Source organism: Pinus tabuliformis, chromosome 5_2 (assembly GCF_031772625.1).
Source record: "Pinus tabuliformis cultivar Carrire ecotype Pingquan chromosome 5_2, CPIR1, whole genome shotgun sequence".
In the NCBI taxonomy this organism is placed as follows: domain Eukaryota; kingdom Viridiplantae; phylum Streptophyta; class Pinopsida; order Pinales; family Pinaceae; genus Pinus; species Pinus tabuliformis.
In genome coordinates this window covers 662,041,732-662,067,126 of record NC_142306.1, presented here as the reverse complement: position 1 = coordinate 662,067,126, position 25,395 = coordinate 662,041,732, and the positions used below count along the sequence as shown (strand labels likewise).

The 25,395-nt window shown below is 34.5% G+C and overlaps 1 protein-coding gene across 1 annotated transcript; it reads left to right on the top strand.

Annotated features, from left to right (window-relative positions):
• Positions 1-7,461: 7,461 nt before the first annotated feature.
• Positions 7,462-22,521, top strand: LOC149160817 (uncharacterized). Its single transcript, XM_089434714.1, has 2 exons — positions 7,462-7,819; positions 21,921-22,521. The coding sequence occupies exons 1-2, from the start codon at positions 7,462-7,464 to the stop codon at positions 22,400-22,402; spliced, it is 840 nt and encodes a 279-aa protein (XP_089290840.1). The 3' UTR covers positions 22,403-22,521.
• The last annotated feature ends 2,874 nt before the right edge of the window (positions 22,522-25,395 follow it).

The window sequence follows — 25,395 nt, the reverse complement described above, 5'->3', positions numbered from 1 at the left end:
TCTCCCAAGTAAATCTTGGAGTACATTTGGAAATGTGATATGAATATAAAATTGGGAAATTAATGGGAGAGGACCATGTCTTCTCCCAAGTAAATTTGAAAGTACATTTGGGAATGTGATATATATATATATATATATATATATATATATATAAAATGGAGAGGACTATGTCTTTTCCCATGTAAAAGTGAGAGTACATTTGGGAATGAGATGTAATTAAATGGCAAGGACCATGTCTTCTCCCAAATAAATGTGAAAGTATATTTGGGAATGTGAGATGTAATTGAATGGAGAGGACCATGTCTTCTCCTAAGTAAATGTGAGAGTACATTTGAGAATGTGAGATGAATATATATATATAATTTGAAACAATGGAGAGAGACCATATCCTACCTAAGATTCAATTTTAGAAGGCAGGTTGGGAATTTGAATAAAATAGAAATAATGGATTTTATATTTAGTAAATAAATTTATTGTTTTCAAAATGAAGGTATTCACCAATATTTCTCAATATTTTCAAGTAATGTAAACATTAATAAAATTTGCATGATAAGATTTAAGTGGGGCATCACATACACCCCTCCTTCAAAAAACTTCGTCCCGAAGTTAGAATGAAAAGATACAAGGAGTTCGAAAGCATAGCAAACCAGAGAGAGTTATAGTAGTAAAATTTGATAAGTCAGACAATGAAATTAATTCCCATCAAGAGTCTCCAACTGATCTATACCCTCCTATTCATCCTGACCTACTTCCATTCCCACCCTATCCATCCTCTATTGCTTTATCAGTGGCAACGACCATACTAACCACTGATAAAACCGACATGGTGGAAGCATCACATCGACCTAACTTCCCCAGTAGGAAACTAGCAATCGTCATCACACATCTAGGGGAACGTGTCCACCACTGCCCTCCCACGATTCTAGGTTTCGGAGGATACACGGTGGGAAATGCCTCCACCCCTCCTTCACAACTAGGGTCAACGCCGTAACACTGACCACACTACAGAGCTGGTTGGACTTGTCATCGAATAATCCAATCAGGTCGTCTTGCCACCTGTCATTTGCATTTTACTCTTGTCATAAGAGTGCATATCAAGTAGATACCAAATGTAATAGAACAATGTACATCGTACCTTTCCTCATTGGTCGTCTCAACCTTCCCCAATGGAATAGTAGATCTTGGTTATCATACGGTTCTTTCCAGTCTGTAGTTTAGTTCTCATCCATGCATATATATAACCACAAAATAGATATAGATACATGATCTTAAACATCGTGTTTATTAAGCCCAGTGTCCACGTGTCAATTTTTTTTGTTCATACTAGAAATAAATCTTACATTAGATAAATCATAATTTCACTACTGGAAATAAATTTACATTAGATAAATCATAATTTCACTAAGTCATTAATTAGATAAATCATATCTATATAAGCCTATAGGATGCAACAATAACTCTGACAAGTCGTGCACTAGATAATTTGTAACCAAGTAGTCATACATTTGGTCATACATCCAACATTTCCATCATCAATACCAAATCCATCAATTGATTTTCACGTGTCCAACCAAATGTATATAATGTTCATAAATAACAACATGGAACTGCAAAATAGAACCTTAACAGAGGTCGCTATCTATGTTAAAATGGGCATCATAAATGCTCATGTGACATCCTTGTGGAACCCCTCAATAACAATTAGAGTTGAAACAGATTCAACTGTCCGTCATGGAAAATAGCATTTGAACCCAGATATGCTATAAGGTGGTACCAAAACCAAAATAATAGCAAGCAATGGATTAGTGAACTATAAATTCCACTAGAAGGTGCTAGTATAAGTTTCATGCATATAATATCTTTAATACCTTAGTGAATATAAAAGTCCCACTCTTCCAATTTGTTGGTTTTTCATCTTACAAACCAATTAGTTAATCTTGAAAATAAAAGACTCAAAACTTCAAAAACTGTTTCCAGCATGATTTTCATACTTTTTTTTTTTGTAACTTGAGAGAAATGTCCTCTAAATGTCAAAGGTTCAAATTTATTATATTTTTAATCATTGTTTACTAGTATTAAAACAATTTCATGATATATATTGCAGCTCACAATATGACTAGACAAATGAGAAATAATTAAACGAACGGAATAATTGCCTTTGCCCTGTTGCTATTAGTATTTCCCTTTTAAATGGCAGCACATCTCTAAAGATGCCTACTCCTTTCACAAGTGGCCAGTGACCACAAAAGTTGCGAAGAAAGTTGAAGGTCCTTTTATCCAAAACTAGAGACGCATTATTTTTCACAGCATTTTTATTCAACACTAGAATAAGGGTAAAAGTGTATTCTAATATTCTCATTGGTCTTTTATTGACTAAATAAGCTTTCATTCTAAAATCCTAAATTCTTTACCAACTGACCTTCTTATTTAATTTAAGATCATTAAAAACAACTATCACAATAACCCTTACACAAGTCCATGGTATTCGATCTATGTTTTCACTAGAAAATTCCACCACCCATAGAATAATCATTAATGTGACATATAGGATATTTCAACACATCCTAATCTGAATTCCCATGCTTCATAGTTGTTTACTTCTTAAACTCGAGATTTGTTATTATGACTTCCTCTATGAAGAATGACAAATATACTATCTGAAAGATAATCCTACTATCCGAATGGAAAATCTACTTTATTTTTAATAAGAATATTGATAATCTACTATCAACAGAATTAAAAGCCACCCTCGTATGTAAAATAGAATTGACTACATTCTTTAGATTGGGACACATTTTTGGCATAAATTATTGGCTCTATTGTAAATCTATATATGGATGCTAATGGTTCTTGTTGTGCATGTTGAGGAAAAGGGGTTAGATCGGGTGAAAGTTTGGAAAATTTTGATAGATAACTCTGCAACCTATCACCTAAGCTAAAGGAAGTCCATGTTATGCATTGCAATGCTGACCTTGGGGCATGCTTCTCGAAACAATTTCAAAAAAAGAATCCTATGAAGAATGTGGTCACATCTTGCACTTGACATGTGGAACATAGGGCTGGATTGTACAATCCATCATATAGGAATCACACCACTAGGGTAGGTATGAAACCTACACAAAGACTCTCTTGTAAAAAAGTATGTTCTTCATTGTATTTTCATCATGTTGTATCCCCTGGATAAGGCTTGAGATTTCCTAATGGAACTCTTACCTGACTTCACATTTTGTTGCCAACCATGATGAAAAGAAAAGTTTTCCATAAAGGTAAGATGGATCTATATTTTTCAGTATTTTTCTTCATTAGTATTATATAACATTAACACATGTCCATGCATTGTAAGAACTAAATTGCTCTGCCAGTTATTTGTCCATAATGGAAACCACGTGGATACCTGGGTTCCTTTTGGATGCCCATGTGGATGCAAGCTATACATCCAACTCGCTCACTTAGACTGTATTTACAACTAATTACCATATATTTATTTTTTCTTAACAACCACTTTTTGAACAAACTTAGTTCTACCTTCCACTCAGATGCTGTCACTGAGGGATAAACCTTTTACCGAGACACCGCTATTAGAAAGTATCTGTTGCTTCTCAGCCATTCCCCACGACAGATGGTGTGTTTCAGCAGAGTGGGATAGCAAGTTAGAGGAGAGGCACAATAGTTAAAGGAAGAAACATGGTGCACATTAGTCCTCTAGATATCCACACACTGTTCTCAAAACTTTTTAGTATTAGCTGCTATTCTAAAATTAGCAGTTCTGGGATAAGGAATTATCGTTGTCCAAATTAGTTTTTTTTCCAGAATAGGTACTTTTAATTCAGTTTGACTTACTTAGAGTTATGAATTCCAAATTTAGGAGAGGAGGTGTTGATTTCAAGTTTGTGTCAGGGCACCTTGCATGCCCCTTGATAATGAAGTGAAACTGATTCGGGAGTTAAAACACATTCCCTCACACATATACGAGGGTTCCAAACCCACCAGGGTTTGAACCTGGGTTGTTTACATTGTGGTGCTCCATTCCAACCATAAAGTAACAACTCACGACCCAAGGTTTTGATCCTTGTTGATTTAAGATTACATTGGAAATCAGGTTGCAATTCTTAATATAAAAATATGTCAACCACCTGTAGACAAATCTGGCATATGTTTATAAATGATGTCTTTGGAAGTACAAGTTTCTTTCAATGAAAAAGTTTCAATCTAAATGTTTTTCCCAGATTTGAATATAATGATATTAGTTGGATAGAAGCTTTTGTAAGCTGAACACTAATGACATTTAAACCAAGGATGATATGATCTGCATTTAGTTAGAAGTTTTTTTTTTCTCCTCATTGAATAATGCTTATGACCGTTAAATAAGGATAAATTGGCTTGACATGATAATGTATCAAAACTAAATTATTTTCTCCCCATTCTTTTAAAAATGAAAATATGTGATTGATTTGATTGAAAAGTTGCATGCACAGTGGCATTGATATCAATTTTGTTACGCAGATGCTACTTCAGTCTAGTCCATCTGAGACAGAACTGTACAGAGCATTGGATGAGACGTTCAATGGAGGAAGAATGCAGATGATTCATCTTTATCAATGCTTGTCGATACCCTCATTAAAGAAGGGGATGAGAGCGAAGATGTTTTCAAATGACTTCTTTTCAAGTTTAAAATTGTCTCAAACACAAAGATCTTTGTTTCCCTAATTAAAAAGCTCATCAAAGCTAAGAAATTAACCACTACTTACTATTTATTTAGAGTATTGAGGAATGAAGGCGTTGTTCTGAACTTGGCAGTTTACAATTCTCTTTTGACTGCTGCAGGAGAAGCTGGCAACTTTAGTTTTGCATGTCCCATCTTCAAGGATTTGTTAGCTAATAGATCTCCAGATTCCATGTCTTATTTTGCTTTATCCAAGGCATTTGCAAAGGTTGGAGACATAGGAGTAACCCACAACTTTTTCAGGGAGTTATTGGAGAGCTTCGTTTTCAATACTACGGTGTTAAACAGAATTATATATGCCTTTGCTGAAACAGGTCAAACAAAATCAGCTCTTGGACTCTTTGAATATATGAAGCATGGGAAGTGCAAACCAGACCTGGTCACCTATAACACTATTATTTATATTCTTGGCAAGGGAGGTCAGGCAGATGCAACATTTCATGAATTTTTTACCGTGAGGGACTTGGGACATGTACCTGATATTATAACCTACAATACATTAATAAACAATTTTAGCAAGTTTGGTAGATTATATTTGTGTTTGATGCTTTTTCAAGAGATGGTTGGAAGAGGAATTCAGCCCGATTTGCGCACTTACACTGCTCTAATTGATAGTTTTGGTCGAATGGGGTAGGTTGAAGAAGCAATAAGGTTGTTCCATGAAATGAAAGAAAAGGGTTGTAAGGCATCAATTTATGTTTATAGGTCTCTCATAAGTAATATCAAAAAGGTCAGTAATATGAGCTTAGCAAACAACTGTCAGAAGAATTAAAAGTATGTGGTTCTAATTTGATACATCCCAATGATTTTAAGAAAAAGCGCAGATGATAACTAAATTTCTAGATCTCTTACATATTGAAATTATGCATGTGTGTTATTCTTTTGATGAGCAGTCTTGGTTCTTAGGGTTGTCTGTTGATTGATTGTTTTGTCTTCAGTTGTTATTATGAAGTTTTACGAGACCCCTACGGTAAACCTATATGTTGTAATGAAAGAAAACAAAGTTACATATAGTTTACCTAAAGAAACTTATCTGCTTACAAATTTTATCAAAATGAAGGGAATGCAAGATCTTGGGAAGGATACAATATGAAACATAGAATCTAAAATACAGGCGCACTTAACATGTACGTAAGAGCTAACTTGTTTCAGACATGTATGTATAAAACAGTGTTGATGCGATGGACTGAAGTTTAGAAAGTAGCAATTTCTAACGCATAGACTATGCAGGGATCATCAAACTGTTCCAAAAAAATAACAATGCATTTTGTGCATATCTTTATAAATGTTATAAAGCATCCTTATAGGACTTTTCATGACTAACACATTATTCAACATGTTTATATGAACGAGAACCTTGTCATTCCTAAAAAATACGTCTTATGTACTAAGGCTAGGCTATAACAGATCATCGCATTGTAAATATTTGTCCTTCAAACAAAAAAAGTTACACTCACTATAAATTTTAGATCAGGGAATTGATTCCTGCAAAAATAACATACTTTCACTTTTTTCTTTGCTGTCAGAAAACTGGTACACCAGTTTAAGGTCACTACATTCATATTATGTCTTTCTCCAAAATTGTTCTTGTGCTTGATGAAATAATTGTAATCCTCAAATTTTGACAAACATGAGGTTGTAACTGTGGAATAGGGAAAAATTGAAGACATTATTACTCTGATATACACAAGTAGAGGCCATTCTGTGATACATGCATTTACTGAAATAAAGCTTTCCTTGTGCAACAGTAAAATCAATATAGCATAATATTGTAGGAACCCAAATGATGAGTTGAAGCAACTCATTTTTTTAATGGTTCCTATTTAAATTGTTTAATATTGCTAAGGCATAATGTCACAATAATCTGTTTCATGATACTACATGGTATTACATGCTCATGTTTATTGATAGTCTCATTTGTTATTGTGTTATTTGTAGATGTTTTGAAGTATATGTAATGTGTAATAGATAAGTTCTTGGATTATATCAAGTTGTCTTAGATGCAATCTGAATTAATTGCCTCTCTCACCCAGGATTTCTCAGTTAAGCTATGAGACCTAAATTTGCAGAGAAACTTTGACATGAAATTACAAGCCCAACTACTTAGTGTTCCCTTAGGTTATTAATCCTTTGAATCGCCTGTCTCATGGCAGAACACTCTCTTTCCAGGTCATTCACTTTAAACTTACTTGTATCCATATCCATGCATACACCCAGCCAGTCCTTAACATGACCCCAGAGAAATGAAACACAACATCCAGAGGTTGTGTTACTACCTCTACAGTCTCAATCTTCACTCAAAACCTACATATGGCCTCCCACGACCTCTAGCTAACTTCTGGACTACAAAACTTATTAATGAAGGTTTGTACAACCCTTTGGTTCAGGGAGTTTGATGAGAGGGGCTATCCAACAGCCAATGGTCCCTTCAAGTAATGAATTATCATTCCAGCAATTTCATCAATTCACTGTTGCTAATTTAGCCGGATTCCTAAGGATTTTGTTTTTTTTTTGCTTGGGGCACTCTAAATCCATATTTTGGCGTTTCAAAGGAAGTATCGTGATCGTATTTTCAAGATTTCGGCCTTTATTTTCCAGATCCTGTAAGTTGCTTACGGTGTAAGACTAAGCAGAATGGAAGCACAAATGGAAGTTGTAGATTATCATAGTCTCTCTAGGAGAGAGCTTCAAAACCTGTGCAAGAAACATGGAATACCTACAATAAAACAAATGCTTACATGGCAGATGCTCTTAGTTCACTCTCTAAGGTTGATCACCACAATGGGTTTGGTTCAGTGAACTCTAGAACCTTATTCGAGGATGAAGGAAGTCAATCTGCCCCATCTCAAATAAAAGATGAGAATGAAATGGGTGATACTGTTACCTCAGCAGATACTAAGAAGAATTACCATTCACCTTCTAAAATTGGATCAAAAGGGATTGAACTAATGGAGGAAGATACTGCACCTGTAGTGAAGGATACTTATCTGGAAGACTTGGCTGGAAAAGATGCACACAGAGTAATGGGTTTAGGTGATGCAACTAGGACATCTGAAGGACAATGTTTGATGTTGCGTATTGAATCCCATGCTGATGGTGAGGATGATCTTGGTCAAGCGTATGAAGACGCTGATAAAAAAAAAATGCAGAGGGCTCACAAAATGGCATATCTAGGTCCTCTCCATTGAATCAATCCTGTTAAGATTTGAGGCTGAGTTGTTATAAAGGTGGTCTCTATGGTAGTTAATCCACCAAATTCACCTAGAACTTACACCTGGCCTGTGCTAGTCCATTAAGATATGCCACCAAATTCACCTAGGACTTACACCTGGGCTCGTCCATTAAGATATGTCGCATTAATGGGCTATCAAGGTCACTGAGATTTGTCATTTTTCTCCAAGATTTCTACTTGTATGCATTATATTTTATGAATAGAATCTCGATGAGTCTAACGCTGTTTTTCTAGATATTGAACTCGCACTCCATATGAAACAACCTAAGCTCCATAATTTCAATATTACATTAAAAAAAATGTGAACTCAAACAAAGAAACGAAACTGACTATCAGAGTTTATTCACTTTCTTCTCAACTGAGGGTCAACTTTCAGAAGGCATTTCCTTTCTTCTCAATTGAGGTCCAGTCAGTGTTCAAGTAGCCAAAACAACAACTAGCAGAATAAATGAATGCATGAATTATATAGTCTACCCTCAGACCAATTGGTCCCTCAGTTTCAGAGGTTATTCACTTTCTTCTCCACAGAGGGCCAGATAGTGTTCAGGTAGTTAAATGAACAGCTAGCAGAATAAATGAACACATGAATGATTTACTCTGCCCTTAGACCAATTAGTCTATCAGACATTCTGATATAACTGTGCCAGGTTATTTGGATATTCATCCAGTCCCAAATGCGGTATTTAAATCCAATGGCCACCACATTACTGTGGCAACATGTCTTGAGACGTTTTGACCCAGGTTTGAGTACTAAAGGTACTTTGAGCACAAAATGTGATAAGATTCATTCAAAAGCCTGCTTGATTTACTCATACGTCGCCTCTCACTATCATATCATACGTATGGGTATACAGTTATCAGGTAGCAATGCAAAATTTCAATTTAGATGACAGCTATGAGAACATAATACTTATCATATTACTATAGCAACCAACTAACCAACCCGCTCAACATCATCCCGATCAAAATCCTCTCACTTTTGGGTGCCATAGATTCCTGCATCCTCTGCATCAATACCATGTTTGCCTAACTTGAACCAGCACGTTACTTTCCCTTTACAACAACTTCCATTGGTATTGAAGAGCCATCTACTATCATAGAGGCAAAAAAAAAATGCCCCACAACCATCCTGTGGTATTGTAGATGAAATCGGTGGCAGAGTCCGAGTGGTTTAAGGAGACAGACTTGAAATATGTTGGCAGAGTAGACTCAACACACATCATAAGGAACCTAATAATCTAGATTGATGTCTCAAGGCCGCTACTATTCAAATGAAATCTCAAGCTCTGGGCAACTACAAAACGGGTTTCTATTGCTTTTCATGGCAATAATGAGGGTATCTTTTTTTTTTTCAATTTAAAAATAATTTGTTATATGAATATATTTTAGGATTATAATTCCTTACAAGCTCTTTATAATGGAATTTGGGGTTTAGTGCTTTGGGTCCAGATTTTGAACCAAAGCTCTGATACCATGTGTAAGAACCCTATTCTAGGGTCTTCTAATAGATCTATTTCTCTAGAATTTAAATGCAATAAGAGACAATAATTTACTTTCTTACAAGACTTTTAAACAATGAAAAATTTTCCATCTACATTCTAATCCTTATAACGTATGGTAGACATTTCATTTTAATAAATTTACATGGGTAATCTATAGAGGAATACCTGTACCGGTGGCTGGTGGAGATGCCTTTGAGTTGTTGCTCTTGCTGAACGCTCCTCTTGACAAACCCAACTAGATTTACCTCCTAGCCAACTAGGAAATAATTCATAGCCCAGGAAACCTCCACAGTTTTCTTAGCCCTTCGAGCCCAAGTCCAACCAAATGTAGTGTGTGTGTTCAAGATGGATGATCTAGACCAATATGAACAATATTTCCCTCCTCTCAACAACCCAAGAAACCTCCACAGGTTCCTAAGATCTCCAAAAATCACAGCAAATCCTAAAATCATAGCCAATCCCCAAAATCAAGCAAGACCCCACATGCCATTTTCTCCCTTCCTCCTTCCCTTTTATACCTTCCCTCTCTTCTCCATCTCAACCACCTCTCGTTAATGTCATTAAATTCTCATCCATCCTTACAGTTGACTTCTCTTCTCCCAAGTAAATCTGGGAGTACATTTGGAAATGTGATATGAATATAAAATTGAGAAATTAATGGGAGAGGACCATGTCTTCTCCCAAGTAAATATGAAAGTACATTTGGGAATGTGAGATATATATATATATATATATATATATATATATATAAAATTAAATGGAGAGGACTATGTCTTCTCCCAAGTAAATGTGAGAGTATATTTGGGAATGAGATGTAATTAAATGGAGAGGACCATGTCTTCTCCCAAGTAAATATGAGAGTACATTTTGGAATGTGAGATGTAATTGAATGGAGATGACCATGTCTTCTCCTAAGTAAATGTGAGAGTACATTTGGGAATGTGATATATATATATATATATATATATATATATATATATATATATATATATATATTGAAATAATGGAAGGAGACCATATCCTACCTAAGATTCAATTTTAGAAGGCAAGTTGGAAATTTGAATAAAATATAAATAATGAATTTTATATTTAGTAAATAAATTTATAGTTTCCAAAATGAAGGTATTCACCAATATTTCTCAATATTATCAGGTAATGTAAACATTAATAAAATTTCCATGATAAAATTTAAGTGGGGCATTACACAGAGGGATGGGGCTCTTGATTATTATTTCCCCCTCTCAGTATTATTTCCAACAGGGGCTCTTGGGTTTGGTCCCAACCCTAGTAGGATAGGTCCTTCTTATGTATTGATATTTATTTTAGCTTATAATGTTTGATTAGTTTCTTCCTTTTAGTAGAATATAATTCCTCAAAAATTTTGTCACTGTTGCCTCTATCTCATCTGTCTCATGGGAGCCTGATTAGAGGACACTACAATCACAACCCAAAAACACTAGGTGATGATTTCTTATTTATGATTTCTTGGAAAAAGGTCTACATTAGTTATCTTGTTTTACATATGATTGTTGTAGCTTAGAAGTTAATTCATTGCATATATTAGAGTTTTTAGCATCAGTTAGATAATTTCCAAATTCAACTCATCTTTTCCACCATTGGTTATAATATTTTGTAAATGAAAAGAAGAGCAGGTGCATGTGATATTGCAGGACTGTTGGACCTGCAGGAAAGGGACCTTTTCACCATCTCCACCTAGGACTTCTCCACTCTCTTTTGATGAATCCCAACCACTGTTCTTGATCTCTGCTTTTTAGGTCATCGTGAGCAACCCTCTTAGTCCAAAACTGGCCTTCCTGAAGTGTTGAGCTTGGCTAGGGGTGTTGGTAACCTTCCATCCATCCACCACAACCTTCATCCATCTTGATATCCCTTGATCCCATCATCCTTACCTTCCAAACCCTCTCGGTAGCCTTTATGTAGCATTACAGGACTTCCTGTAGCAGCCTATTTTCCCCTTGTTTTGACCTGCAATGCCACTATGGTTTAGTTTAGGAGTAGGTTGACCCCCCATCTTGGACTCCATTATCAGAGGTACCACCTAGGTCATTCCCTCCATTCCTTTTCCTTCACCGCAAGAGAAAATAACATTAGTTTCTTCATCACAGATTTGGAAAATAGGATATTGCTTCATATGCAAGCGTGAATTAGATAGATGATGCATGAAATCTTAAGTTGTGAGTTGATAGAATAATTTTGTGTTTTCAAGTGAATTTGATAGCTTGATGGTTGATTGCAATTAATGTAGTTTCCTTTTTGCGGGTAGCATAACTCTTGTGTTCTTTCATGAATTGATTAAATGGAATTAATGTAGTTTCCTTTTTGCGGGTAGCATAACTCTTGTGTTCTTTCATGAATTGATTAAGTAGAATTTACAAGTTGATAGCATTCACAAGTTAGATTTGAAAAGCATTTACTTTCTATACACTAGGGCTAGCTTTTTAATTTCACTTTTAGTAGTTAATTCCCCCTAATTCAATAGAAGAATGTTCTTGGAGCCATAATGATCAAATGATGTAGTTGAGGGTGGCATGAGTAGAATTCCATCTATTGTGTATATAGCACTGTCACCTTGAAGTTCGTACGAACCCTAGCTTGATAAATAAAGTTGAGCCTTTGGGAGTTGCAACACTCTTGGTGCAATACCAGGGCTCACCACAAAGTGCCAAATTGAGTGTAGACTAAGTCTAAGTACTAGGCACGATCAATTACCTGCTCTTCCGTAACAACACCTCCCTTAGCAACATCCTCCATGATAACAGGGATAAGTGAATTTGTAAACCACTCAGCTAAAATATGATCTGGAATAAAAACCTTGACTAAGTGATGTCTATGTCTCCATTCATGGATATTATCAGAAATGTGAGTCGATTTTGATTGTTTTAAAGAATTCAAAAATTCAGTACCAGTATCATAACATATCGGTAACTAAAAGTGGGTTGAAAACATTGCCGCTAGGGAGTTAAAGTTATGGAAAGAAGTGCAAGGTAGCTCAATGTACCATTTGGCTACCGAACCAGTTAAAGTTCATTGGAAAAGGCAAAGACAGATGGAATCATCAATTAAAGAATTCGATGCACACCAAATATGACATGTCATCACATGATTGGATGGGTCTTCTCCCGATTTGCCTTGAAATTTGGGTATGTCACTTGGTAAATTGGTAGGAATCATTGACTAATAAGTATAATAATAAATAGGATCATTGGTTAACCAGGATAAATCTGGTAGATCTAGGGTTGCAATAAATGGTAACTGTCGGTTGGGGTCTTGCGATAAAGATTGATAATCTTGCAGGTTAATACCAACCCCTGGAGGAGGATACACAGGATATCCTAGAATAGCCTGTGCAGTTGGAATTGGAATTCCACCAGGGTAACCAGGGTGAACCATATTGGGTTGAGGTGGAACAAGGAGTTGATAAGTATGAACGAGGTACGATTCACTCTGAAAAGGTTGAGCTTGACCCATTTCACCTACGTAATATTTCCCCTGTATAGGTTGAGCTTGCAAAGGTTGACGTTGAACAAATTGACTTTGAAGAAGTTGAATTTGAATAAATTGACCTTGAAAAGGTGGGTTTTGCAAAGTTTGACCTTGGAAATGTGGACTTTGAAAAACTTGTCCTTGAAAAGGTGGAACCTCATAAGCTTGACCTCGAAAAGACGAGCGTTGGAAATGTTGACCTTGAAAAGTTATTTTCATTGTTCCTATAATGGGTTGCCTTATAGGAATATGTGGTATAGATTGGACCATAGGAACAATTTAATGAGCAGAATCCTACGAGATTGCTTGAGTAGTCTGAGGAACATATATTTGAGGGGTTATTGGAACAATCTCTTAGGATACTCGTAGAATAGGTGTCTGAGGAGAACTTGGAACCGATTGTGAAATAGATGTTTGAACAGGGGTCTGTGGTGAACTTTGAATAGGTCACTGAATCGATTGTTGAACAGATGTTTGAGGAATTCCTTGGACAGTTTTTGGACAACTGTTTGAGGAATCCCCTAAACAGATTGTTGGACAGGTATGGTAACACTTGAAACAAATATTTGAGGAATAGTTATCTAGTAAGCTGAACAGGTTGATGAAGTGGCACTTGTGGAGCAACTAGACCATACTTTTGAGTAAAATAAGGATTCCATATAGTGTTTGTCCCAGGATAAGGAGTACTAAGTAAAGGTTGATTTAAAATAGGTTTATCTAGGTCGAGCTAAGGTATTAGACCATAAGTTATCGTAAAAGGTTGATCCACAGCAATAGCTTGTCCTCTAGGTGAAGGATAAGGTGGTTTCCCCCCAGGGTAGTAATAAACACCAGCCAGAGTTACTTGAATTACTAGAAACCATGTAAATTTGTTGGTCTAATGCCATAAGCGCTTCATGCATGGAAGTCATGCTCTGAACAATAGATGTAGATAAACCAGATGACCAAGTAGAAGTTTTGGGAGAAGAAACAGCTCCTAAAAATGTCATAGTAAGTGAATGGTATGCAGGAGGAACTGATGTACCACCATACAATAGTGATTCCGGAGAGCTAGTAAACATAGATAAATCAATAGGTTCGCTCCCAATAGGAATTTTTGACATAGTTCTTTCTGGTGAATAAAAAGGAATGCGTGGTGGTGAAAAAATCTAACCTAAAAAACTCAAAGTGGTAGAATATCAAGGGTTAGGTCAAAAAGGAAATAAAATAACTCTTGGGTCAAAAGGCTCACTACCAGTAAATGGAGAATGAGGTGTTTCTGTCTCTTCGGTAACATATTCAATGCTAATTAACCCAGGAGGTAATTCACTCGTAACTATTAGCTTCCTTCTAGGTGAAGGTGGTTCAGGAGTAATAACTAAAACAACTGAAGGTGATTCAAGTTGAGAAACTTCAGACTCGGGATGGTCTACATCTGGTTCGATTATTCAGTAGCTAAAACTTCACTGGTGTCAGATTCTGTGTGAACTACTTTGGTAATCTCTAGACCAGAGTAAACTAAGCCCGATTATACTTCTTGCGTTGGATTCACTTTAGTTTATACTTTCTCAGCTTGTAAAACTTTTGATGTTAAAGGTTCTTCTGAGGCTTTTGATCATGTTGACTTTGACCTTTCAATTTTTATCTTTTCCAACTAACTTGGTGTGTATTCAGGAGGTTTACCATGAATTCTATGTGACTATCTTGGTGATTCAGCCAGGATGAAAATTTATCACAAAATTAAACAATACTCATAATCCAATCCTAAGGTCTTTAAAAAAAAAAAAAAAACAAACAATTAGCACATGCTGAAAAGTCTAATGATTCAAACCATGCAAATAAGCTTTTCATAATGAAATTACTAGTTGGTAATGAAATCCAACGTCGTATAAATAAAACTAAAAAGTGGTTGTAGATAGAGAGAATGGAACCAGTTACACTCACAACCTGCTTGATGAAACAATCTGGTGCAAGTAACTTCACTTATGCCATCTCGAGTGAAGATTACCCTCCAAAAATTCCAAGTGAGTCTAGTCAACGTATGTTATAGGTACAACATGACCTTCTCTTTGTCGTCACATCGGGTAATAGCCCTAGGATTATGGTGACTAAGGTTACCAACTACAACAATTCTACCTGGGGGGACAGCCGCAGATCACACATACACACAAGAGAAAAGTAACAAATCTCAATCCCCTTGAAATCTCCTCAACATGGTTAATTAGAGATTTACATTCAAATGACCCCAAGTACTTTTTGTCACCATTGTAATATGTGTAAATCACTGTACCATAGCCAATGAAGTGAGTACGATCACTTCACTAGGTCGTGCTTGACTCCTTTCTAAGGGGAGCTTCCCAAAGAAAAATTGAAATAATTGGATTTATCTGCCTATCGCAAGATTCTGATGTTTGTCTACGGCTTTAGAAAGTTGGATCACTTCCCTATTCCAAATCCCTACAACTTAATCTACTATAGGTGAAAAAGAGCCCTAAGAACAAAGCTTTCTAGATTGATTTTAATTAGCGTTGGTTTTAATAAATGTTGTTTATGCAAAGGTAATGGATGTGAAACTTGATGAAATTAATACTTGACACAATCCTAATGCAATAAAAAATGATGATATAGTATTTTGTTTCAATGTAAATCTATCTAGAGCAAGGAAAGAGTCTTTCACTTTTTTCAACTGAAATGTAAATAAAAACTCTAAGCCCCACTATAACCCTTTTCCTAAAATTCAAATATCCAATTTAAAATCACCCAAATATTGAAAAAAAATTCAAATTTTCACTTTGCCCAATAACACAAGCAAACAAGAAATTTGTCTTTTCATACAATCACTCATAAATTTGAAAAATGAAACAAGAAACCAATAATAACTAAAAATGAATTTTCTTTAATGAAATGTTATGAATTCACTTATAGAGAAATTACGGTTCAAGAACACTTCAGCAACATAAAGAACCTCATGAGTTCTAAATGCTATTTTTGGAATGTCTTCAGTCTTCATTCTTATTTGATGATATCCTGAACGAAGATCCAACTTGGTGAAGTAAATTGCTCCATGTAATTCATCCAATAATTCATCAATGGAAGGAATATGAAATTTAACTTTAATAGTGAGCTTGTTGACCTCCCTATAATCCAGACACATGCGCCATGATCCATCCTTCTTGTGCACTAATACTACTGGAGTAGAGAAAGAACTTTAACTAGGTTGAATTATACTAGCCTCTAGCATTTCTGCAACCACATTTTCAATTTCACTCTTTTGGGCACAAGGATATCTGTAAGGCCTGATGTTTGGAGGAATAATTCTTGGAATCAAATGAATAGCATGATCATGATCACAAATAGGTGGGAGGCCTTTGGGAGTCCCAAATACCTTGGAATGATTGTCCAAGACTTTTTGGAGGTCTGGAGAAATAAATGATTTTAATGTTTGAACCTCTAGTGAACATAATTGTGCAATTACGCCTTGTTTCTCTTTATTTAGAAGCTTTGTCATGCCATTAGAGTTGATTATATTTCTTGGTTTCCCTGCGATACCCCTTAATTCAACTTCCTTTCCTTCCCAAAAAAATTTCAAGAAAAGTTCTTAAAAATTAAAAGCTATTGTACCCAAACATTTTAGCCATTGGACTCCTAGCACAACATTATCACCACCCATTGGAATATTCAATAAATATTCTCCAATGGATAGCTTGATATTATGGCAATTTCCAGAGAAATTTATGGTTCCTCCATTTGCAACCATCACTTGACACTTTGGGGTTGGATATAGGAAACAATTTAATTCCTTGGCTATCTTACAATGAACAAAATTATGGGTACTACCCGAATCAATCAACACTATTACATTTTTCTTCTTGATATGTCCTTTTATCTTGAGAGTTTGAGGAGTGGTAATTCCTGCCAATGCATTACAAGATATGTTCGTATTCATTTCTTCTTTCTTTGGTGTTGTTCCTGGTGTATATCCTCTTCTTTTGACATTTCTTGTTCTTTTTCTTCCTCCTCTTCACAATTAATGTAAAATAATTTCTTCTCAGCACACTTATGACCTTTAGTGTATTTGTCATCACAATTGTAACAAATCCCCTTTTCTCTTTTTTCTTCCAACAGATGTGGTGTCAACTTGTAGATTGTGGAAGGCTAGGAGCAACCACACTTCCATCTTTATATTTGTGAGTGGTAGACTTCCTTGTTGCAATAATTTCACTTTCAATTTTTCTTGCCAACCTGAATTCCTTCTCCAATGAATCAGGTTCCCAAAGGCGAACCTCATGTTGGATGTTATCTTTTAGAGTCTCTATGAAGACATTAATCCTATGCTCCTATGGAATATCATTTACCCTTACATTCAATTTTTGGAAGTCCTCAATGTGCTCCACTATTGAACCCTTTTGTTTGAGATTTATCAATTGGCTAAAGAAGGCGTTTCTATTTGTATCCTCATAATGTGCTATCATTTCCACCATAAAAATTGACCAAGTGACAATTTTTTTATGAGAACAAAGCCATCGATACCATACAAACTGATTGGGTTCTAAATATAAAGTTACAATGCGTACTTTTTGTGTGTTTTGCACATTATAGAGATCAAAATATTGCTCCATTTGTAGTATCCATGTTACGAGATCCTTGTCATCAAACTTCCTCATATCGATCTTTGGAATATGGTGGGTCTTCAATCCAATGTTAGAGTCTATGAAATCATGATTACCATTTCTTTGTTCTCATCATGAGTTTCCTCTACTACCTTTTCGACATTAGGAAGCATTTCTTGTAGCAACTTTGCCAAACCTTCCTTCAAACCTTCCATGTCTTTCTTCAAATCTTCCATGTTTGCTTTCAAAAAATTCTTCAAACCTTCCATGTCTAATTTTAAACCATTCTTCATACCATCCATCTTAGCTTCCATTTCATTTTTGGTTAATCTTTGTGAGAGCAAAATTTGTTGCACTTGGTCTTGTAATTTTGATATATAATGTTGTATTTCTTCTTCTTCTTCATGCATCATAGTAGAAATTTCGGGTTGCTTACTAGGTGTTTCCATTTTATTTCTTCGGGTCATCAATTAATGATATTTATGCTTCACTATTCCCTTTGAATCACTTCAAACTAATTTTTCAAACAAAACTTATGCAAATTGTTTAAAAAATACACACCTTTTCCTTTCTTTGTAGGAGCGGAATATTGAATCAGTTGCATCTCGGTAAATTCGGATCCCCAAGGTCTAAAATTTCGTCATGTGGTAGCCCTATGAGTCCTCTTTCCAACCCCACAAGTCTTAGTAGGATTGGATTCTTCAAGAAAGAGTTATGCCCAATCTCCCACAATGACCCGATTATAGACTGGTTCAGTAGAGCGAACTTGTACGAAGTGCCACGTGTCACTTTTTTGACCTTTGGCCTTGAAAACGATACCCAACAAATTAATGTCCGTCCTATTTCTGTCACTCTTTATAAAATTTGAATTCGGTGCTCAGAGAGAAATTTATGAATATTTTTTCAAGGTCACATGTTTGAGATGAAATTCGGGAGCCTGCAAAAACCCTAACTTCCTCAGTTCATATCTCCAAAAATTTAGTAAGAAAATATATGAAATTCAGAAAAGAGGTTCATCAAAATTTCGGCTCAAATGGGTTTTAATTTTAGCTACTAAAGTTTCGTATAAAACAAGTTATAGAGAAAATTCCACAATGACATGTTTGAAGCAGTGAAACCTTAGAATCAAAAGCTTTGATACCAAATGTTATGCAACTAGCTCAAAAAATAGAAGAATAGATAGATCAATGACTTCAAAAATAATCTTTTTGAGGGGACAACCTCCTTTACATTACACAAATGAACAATTCTTGGATGATACAAATGACAAAACCTCCTTTCTATATATAGGGGTCTAAGGGGTAACAATATAATTAGAGTCTACATAACAATAATAATGTAAGGGCACAACAATAACAATAGTGGGATTCTATGAGGCACAACAATAATAATATGGGGATTACATGGGTAAAACAATAACAATAAGGGGGCTACACTAATAACAATGAGGCACAACAATAACAATAGTGGGATTCTATGAGGCACAACAATAACAATATGGGGACTACATGGGAAAAACAATAACAATAAGGGGGCTACACTAATAACAGGTTGTGTGGAAAAAAAATGTAGATGGAGTCGATGGTGCTAAGGGCTAGTGAAGGAATCAATGTGTTACAAACTGTTGCAGTTGTGCATGAATACCCTAGAGGTTTTTGGTCCAAGTTGTAAATCCTAGCTTTAGGCAAGTTGTATTCCCCAACTTTGTTGTAAGATCTGTTTATAAGGCATATGTGTAGAGTGTGGCTGTGAATGGAGTTATGCATGATAAAGTTGTGAAATGGACCACTTGAATAGGTATAGGGTTGAAATGTTTACTCTTATGCTAGCTTGAGGGGGGGAATGTGAAATCCTACAATGTGAGATGGTTGGCGAACCATGTACGAGAAAAGTTATCCTAGAAAATAGTGGATATAATGATTGGTTACCAATGTATTCCAGTGGATGGTAATGTTTTATATGGACTTTAACATGGTTATTGGGACCAAGTTAATCTCCCCAAGTTATGTTTAAGATGGGGATTGTCAGGGTAGTTCAGGTAAAGTTGACTAGTTCAAAGAGTCAATTTACCATTAACGGTTTTTAGGCTCTAGTTTTTTGTAACCCATGATTTTTCCCATGGTGTTCTCATGTTATGTACTGTATTTAAAGACATGGAAAATCAATTGCAAGATGCCTTTATGTGAGGAAAAATAGATCTATTATTAGCAATTGGTTTTTCCACTAGAGTTCCTAGGTCCATGTGTTATTCTCATTATGTGATTGTCATATATTTATTTCTCTCTCATATTTTACTAATAAAGGGAATGAATTGCAATAGTGAGAGGTGCTAAAAGGAAATGTTAGAGTTGTGAATAGTAGAATGGGCCAATGATAAAATGAACCAATGATAGTTGGAAATGGGTTTGGTTAAACGAGCTCCAAGAATCTAGTATAACCCAAGATAGTGGCAAAAAAAACCATAACAATGAAATATATAAACAACTTACCAAAATTGTTGAATATAGAAACCTAGAAAATGAACCTAGAACTTTCTTGTGTAACAACTTATGCTTCACCTTTGCCATTAAATTAGGGGTAATTAAAAAAAACCTTGTTCCCAATGATCACAATTCTATATCATTTGAGGTCCTCTCAGTTTCAAATAGAATAGGATGGTGTAGCAATGAATATCAGAGTAATGCTCCCATATCCTAAATAATTCCACAAATGGAGAAATCGAGCTCGTTGAGCCGAGAGGTTCATTCTACAACCCAGTATGAGAGGAATGTATAAGTTGTATAAGTTTGTCCATCCGTCTGTTCCCCTTTAAACTAGAAATAAAAGTTAAAATTTATGTTCTAAATAGAAAAATAATGTCCGCTATAATAAAAAAAATGAATATGTTGTAAAGTAATTAGAAGTAAAAAAAAAAGTGTGAGTAAGATGTTTAAATCTTATAATTTGGTTATCTTATATATATTCTATTTATCATTCAAAAACACAATTTCAACAATGAAAAATAACACATTGTATTTTACACTCTAAAGAAATTTGATCCCTCTCAACTCATATTAGATCAGTGGAAAATGGATCTATACTAATATATATAAATACTATGTAAATGTAAATCCTATATAAACTCTTTATAATCTATACTAATATGTAAATACTATGTAAATGTAAGTACTATATAAACTCTTTATAAAGGGATGAAACATCACATCCACATTTTTTTTCATCAAATATGGAATGTTGTAATGTTACTTTATTTTAAATGGGTAACATTAATGTAATAAAATCTCCCCTTGCCTTGGTTGTTATATCAGCTTTATTATAGCCATGGTTTTTAGATCACCTCCATGTTGTAAATGTTTTGCTTTTTAGATCACCATCATTACAGCCATGGATTTTAGATCACCTCCTTCTTCTTAACATTAAGCGTTTTTATATACTTGTTTTTTATACACTTGTTTCTGTGAGTTGTTTTTAAACAAGGTAGGCGTTTGAAGTTTAGTTGGAATAGAACTACCGATGGTGTTGCAGGATGATATCATGCCCCGCCTTCCCAGGAAGTCATTAATCTGTGCCGTGCCTTAGTGGTCCATCTCCTTTGACGAACCCTATGTTTTAGCATTAGTTTACTTTTTGAAGTTTTCTGGAGTATATTTTTAGGTTGAATTTATTACAAATTTGGGAATTTGGTAGGAATTTGTTATAAGAACTTTCCACAATTTAGTTTATTTATTAAAGATTTTGAGGTTTCATTGAGCATATTTTTCAGCTAAATTTACTTTTAGCAAAAAAAAAATATTAAAATCACAATTTTAAAGCGTGAACTCCTAATCCCAGTGTCCCACGCTCCATAATCCCAGTGTCCCATGCTGAATTAATATGATTGGACCAAAACTTATTTCACCCAAAATTCATATGATTTGACAAAAATTAAATTGCCCCAAAAAATCTCCCCAACGCCTATGTTTTTCCCATTCGTGAATAATATCATGTCCACAATAAATCCAAAAATGGTGCAGAAAGATTGTCAAAGATTTTGCTCTTTAAGTTCAGCCAGGCTGGCCTGTACTGAGAAAAGACCCGTGACAGCTGTCAGCAGTGCGGAGGAGGACTGAGAGTTAAAGAGGATGGGGGTCCATCCCCAGATGATTTGATGAGCATCTTCGAACACACCTCTTCTCAATTCATTGAACCTCAACTCTCCCCCTATAAATAATTGCCTGGACATCTACCTTCTTGCAACCTGTTACACTCAAAAGCTTTTCAATTTTTCTTTCCCGAGTCGTTATTCACGATTTCTCCGCTCGTTCCGCTCCTTTTTCTTTTAGAAATCGCTACTGTGTATCACTTCTCTACTGAATATTGCAAAAGATAAGCTGCAGCCCTGGAGGTGGAAGAGCAGAAGACGTCATTGGCGGTTGTGCGGCGGCTCTACGCTGCGCTGGCGTCGGGAGATGCAGAGGCGGTGGAAAAAATCGTGACATCCGACTTGGAGTGGCGATTCCACGGTCCCCCGTCCTGTCAACATCTCATGCGAATTCTCACTGGCCACCCTGAGTCTTCATTCACCTTTGTTCCCCACTCCATCACTGCACTCGGCCACAACCTGGTGGTGGCGGAAGGTCGTGAGGACGAATCCGTGTACTGGGTTCACGTCTGGACTCTGGACAATGCGGGCTGCACAATCACTCAGCTCAGAGAATACTTCAACACCTCTCTCGTTGTAACAGAGTTCAAGGAGCCTTCTTCATCTTCTTTGCTTTGTCAGAAACAGCCGTGCTTGCAGTCGCCTCTATGGCAGAGCAAGATTGAGAAATCGAAGCAGAAGTGCATGCCAGGCCTTGTCCTGGCAATTTGAGTTAAAACTTATTTGATGTTTTTTTCGAGGCTTCGAATTTCAAATTTATCTCGCTTGTACAATGGAAATTTGATGAAGATAATTTGTTTTGGAAATTTCATATAGGCTTTTATAGTTTATATAGATTCCAAGGTAGGCCTGCAAGAAGTGATATTTAGAATAAAAATATTCTATGTACAGTAACTCAGTACTTTAGTTTTATAACACCCAAAATTTGTTTATGAAATGTATGTAAATGATTTTCAATTAGAGAGGGCCACTATAATCATTTTCAGTATTCTTTGTTAGTGTGTATAAAAATCTTATATCTAACTAATCTACCAATAAGAAATTGGTGTTGTAGCATTCTCTATTTTAAATTCATTTTCTGTATTTTTTGTGTCTATAAATTTTCCATATTTTACTAATATATCAAAAAATGGTGATAGATAAAAAGTAATTGTAAGTAGCAATTGTCAAATTACTCTCTTAGTAAAATAGTTCATTAGAATTTAAATCATTCATTAAAATTTATAATAACCAACTTAAAGATTTACATGTCAAATTTACATTGTTTTGGAAATTTGATGAAGATAATTTGTTTTGGAAATTTCATATAGGTTTTTATAGTTTATATAGATTCCAAGGTAGCCCTGCAAGAAGTGATATTTAGAAGAAAAATATTGTATGCACAGTAACTCATTACTTTAGTTTTATAATACCCAAAATTTGTTTATGAAATGTAGGTCAATGATTTTCAATTAGAGAAGGCCACTACAATCATTTTCAGTTTTTTTAGTGTGTATAAAAATCTTATATTTAAGAAATGGTGTTGTAGCATTCCCTATTTTAAATTCATTTTTGTGTATTTTTGTGTTTATAAATTTTTTATATTTAACCAATATATCAAAAAATGTGATAAAATATAGTTGTTGTAAGTAGTAAATTGTTAAATTAATTTCTAGGTAAAATAGTTCATTAGAATTTAAATCATTCATTAAATTTTAAATAACCAACTTAAAGATTTACTTGTCAAATTTACAATTTCAAAATATTTATATATATATATATATATATATATATTTTTGTCACTTTTGAATTGTCACAAAATTTCCTGATCATCCAATAAAAAAAATATATATTTTTTGTAGTGTCAATTTGCACGCCTGCTTCTCTCCCTTCTGTTTGTACGTAGCATCACGTATAGGTCTCGTCGAGATTTCAATATATGCGTGCAGGAGATAATTCGCCAGACATGGGTACAAATAGATTTGAAAATTCTCGTGGAACAGTAAAAAAATCATAGTCATAAGATATGCTGATCCTGTCAACCCAGGCTGAAGTGATGTTTTTATGGGTTAGCGAAACTGTGGCCTCTGTACTATGTTATTATTATTATTATAAGTTGAGACAGTAATTTCAGAGGGATGTAATGTTCTAAATTCATGGTTAGTGTAACTTGTTAGTTGAAGATGCGTACGATCATATATTCAGGATTCTGAAGTGGTTTGAAAATTTGCCAGAACCAAATAAACAAAAGGAAATTCACCCAATTAAATGGGGTGGGGCTAAGTGGTGATTAAAATTTCCAATATTTTTGGTATAGAGATATATTTAAAATAATAAAAAACAGGAGAAAATGTTATTTGAAGCCGTAGTTTATAATTTGTTTGGTCTAGAAATTATTTTAAAGCAGTGATAAAATCGGATAAGGTTTTAATGGTTTAAGTTCATATTTTTCTAAAAAATTATGGGTTCCAATATAGAGAAGTAAAATATGTTTATATTTGTATATTTTAGCATGCTCTATTAATTGCTCACAATGTCCTTTTAAGTGACATGTGTAACGTCACCCAAAAGAAAATAATTACAGTTTCCTTAACCAACAAAAACAATGTTTTTGTGGCCATTATTGCTGGACAAACCCTTCACATGAGAGCCCACTAAAATGACTTAAAAGGATGTGCAACAAACATGCATTTAAGGATCTAAAACATAAAAGGATGTGCAATAACCATGCCTTTAAGGATCTAAAACATGTGGAATTTTAAAGCAACACTTTGTAACAACTTATAGATGTTACTTAAAAAAATACAATGAATATCGAGAATGTGATGGAAAATATTTTGTAAAAACGATACAACAGAAAATTGTTAACAAGGGTATGGATATCTATATATATAATCAAGTGTTTGACTAATTAAATTTATTTCATTATTGAAAAAAATGAGAAACAAAATATTTAATTTAAAAAATATTCATCTAGTTTAATATTTTAGATTTTAGTTATACTAAACTATAAATGTGATTTATTTATTTATTTTTACAAGAAAGATTTAATAACTAAGCAAGAGCTGAAATGTCTTGCTTATTACTTGAGCTTAATCAATATAGGCTACAACATGCCTCAAGAAACTTGAACTTACAATCCCAACCACTTGAACTAAGAACTACTGTGAATGTAAATGATTTTCTTAACACCTTAATAATAAATGTGCCTAAATATACTTTCCAACTTGGAATTGAAGAGAGATATTGTCTTGTTTTGTATTTTGATTTGATCAAGTTACACAAATAAAAGTGAAATAAAATAATAACAATAATAATAATGATATTTATAATTAATAATAATAATATTTATTATTATTATAATTATTAATTAAAAGGTTTTGATTTAATCAAATTTATTAAAAAATAAAACAAATAATTCTAATTAATAATTTGATCTCTTCATATTAAGATGGATTCACCCAAGATTTGATCTCTCTTTGCTTTAAGAGGGATTCACGTTGATTTAATTTCAGACTTTAATTAATTAAGATATGTTTCACATGAATACCATGGGTTCTCATAAATATGGAGCTCAAAAACCACCAAATAACTTCAGTAAATAAAATTTACCTTGACTATCCAAAAAAGTTAATATAAAAAATAATAATGAAAATAATAATTTTTTTTAATTTTTTAATTTTTTATTTTATCAAATTAAAATGAATCTAGACTTGTAATTTTAT

Excerpts from the sequence above, each read along its gene's own strand:
- LOC149160817 (XM_089434714.1), top strand. The coding sequence starts at position 7,462 with ATGGCAGATGCTCTTAGTTCACTCTCTAAGGTTGATCACCACAATGGG. Across the intron at positions 7,820-21,920 it reads TATTGAATCCCATGCTGATG|CTGCAGCCCTGGAGGTGGAA; the intron begins GTGAGGATGATC and ends GCAAAAGATAAG.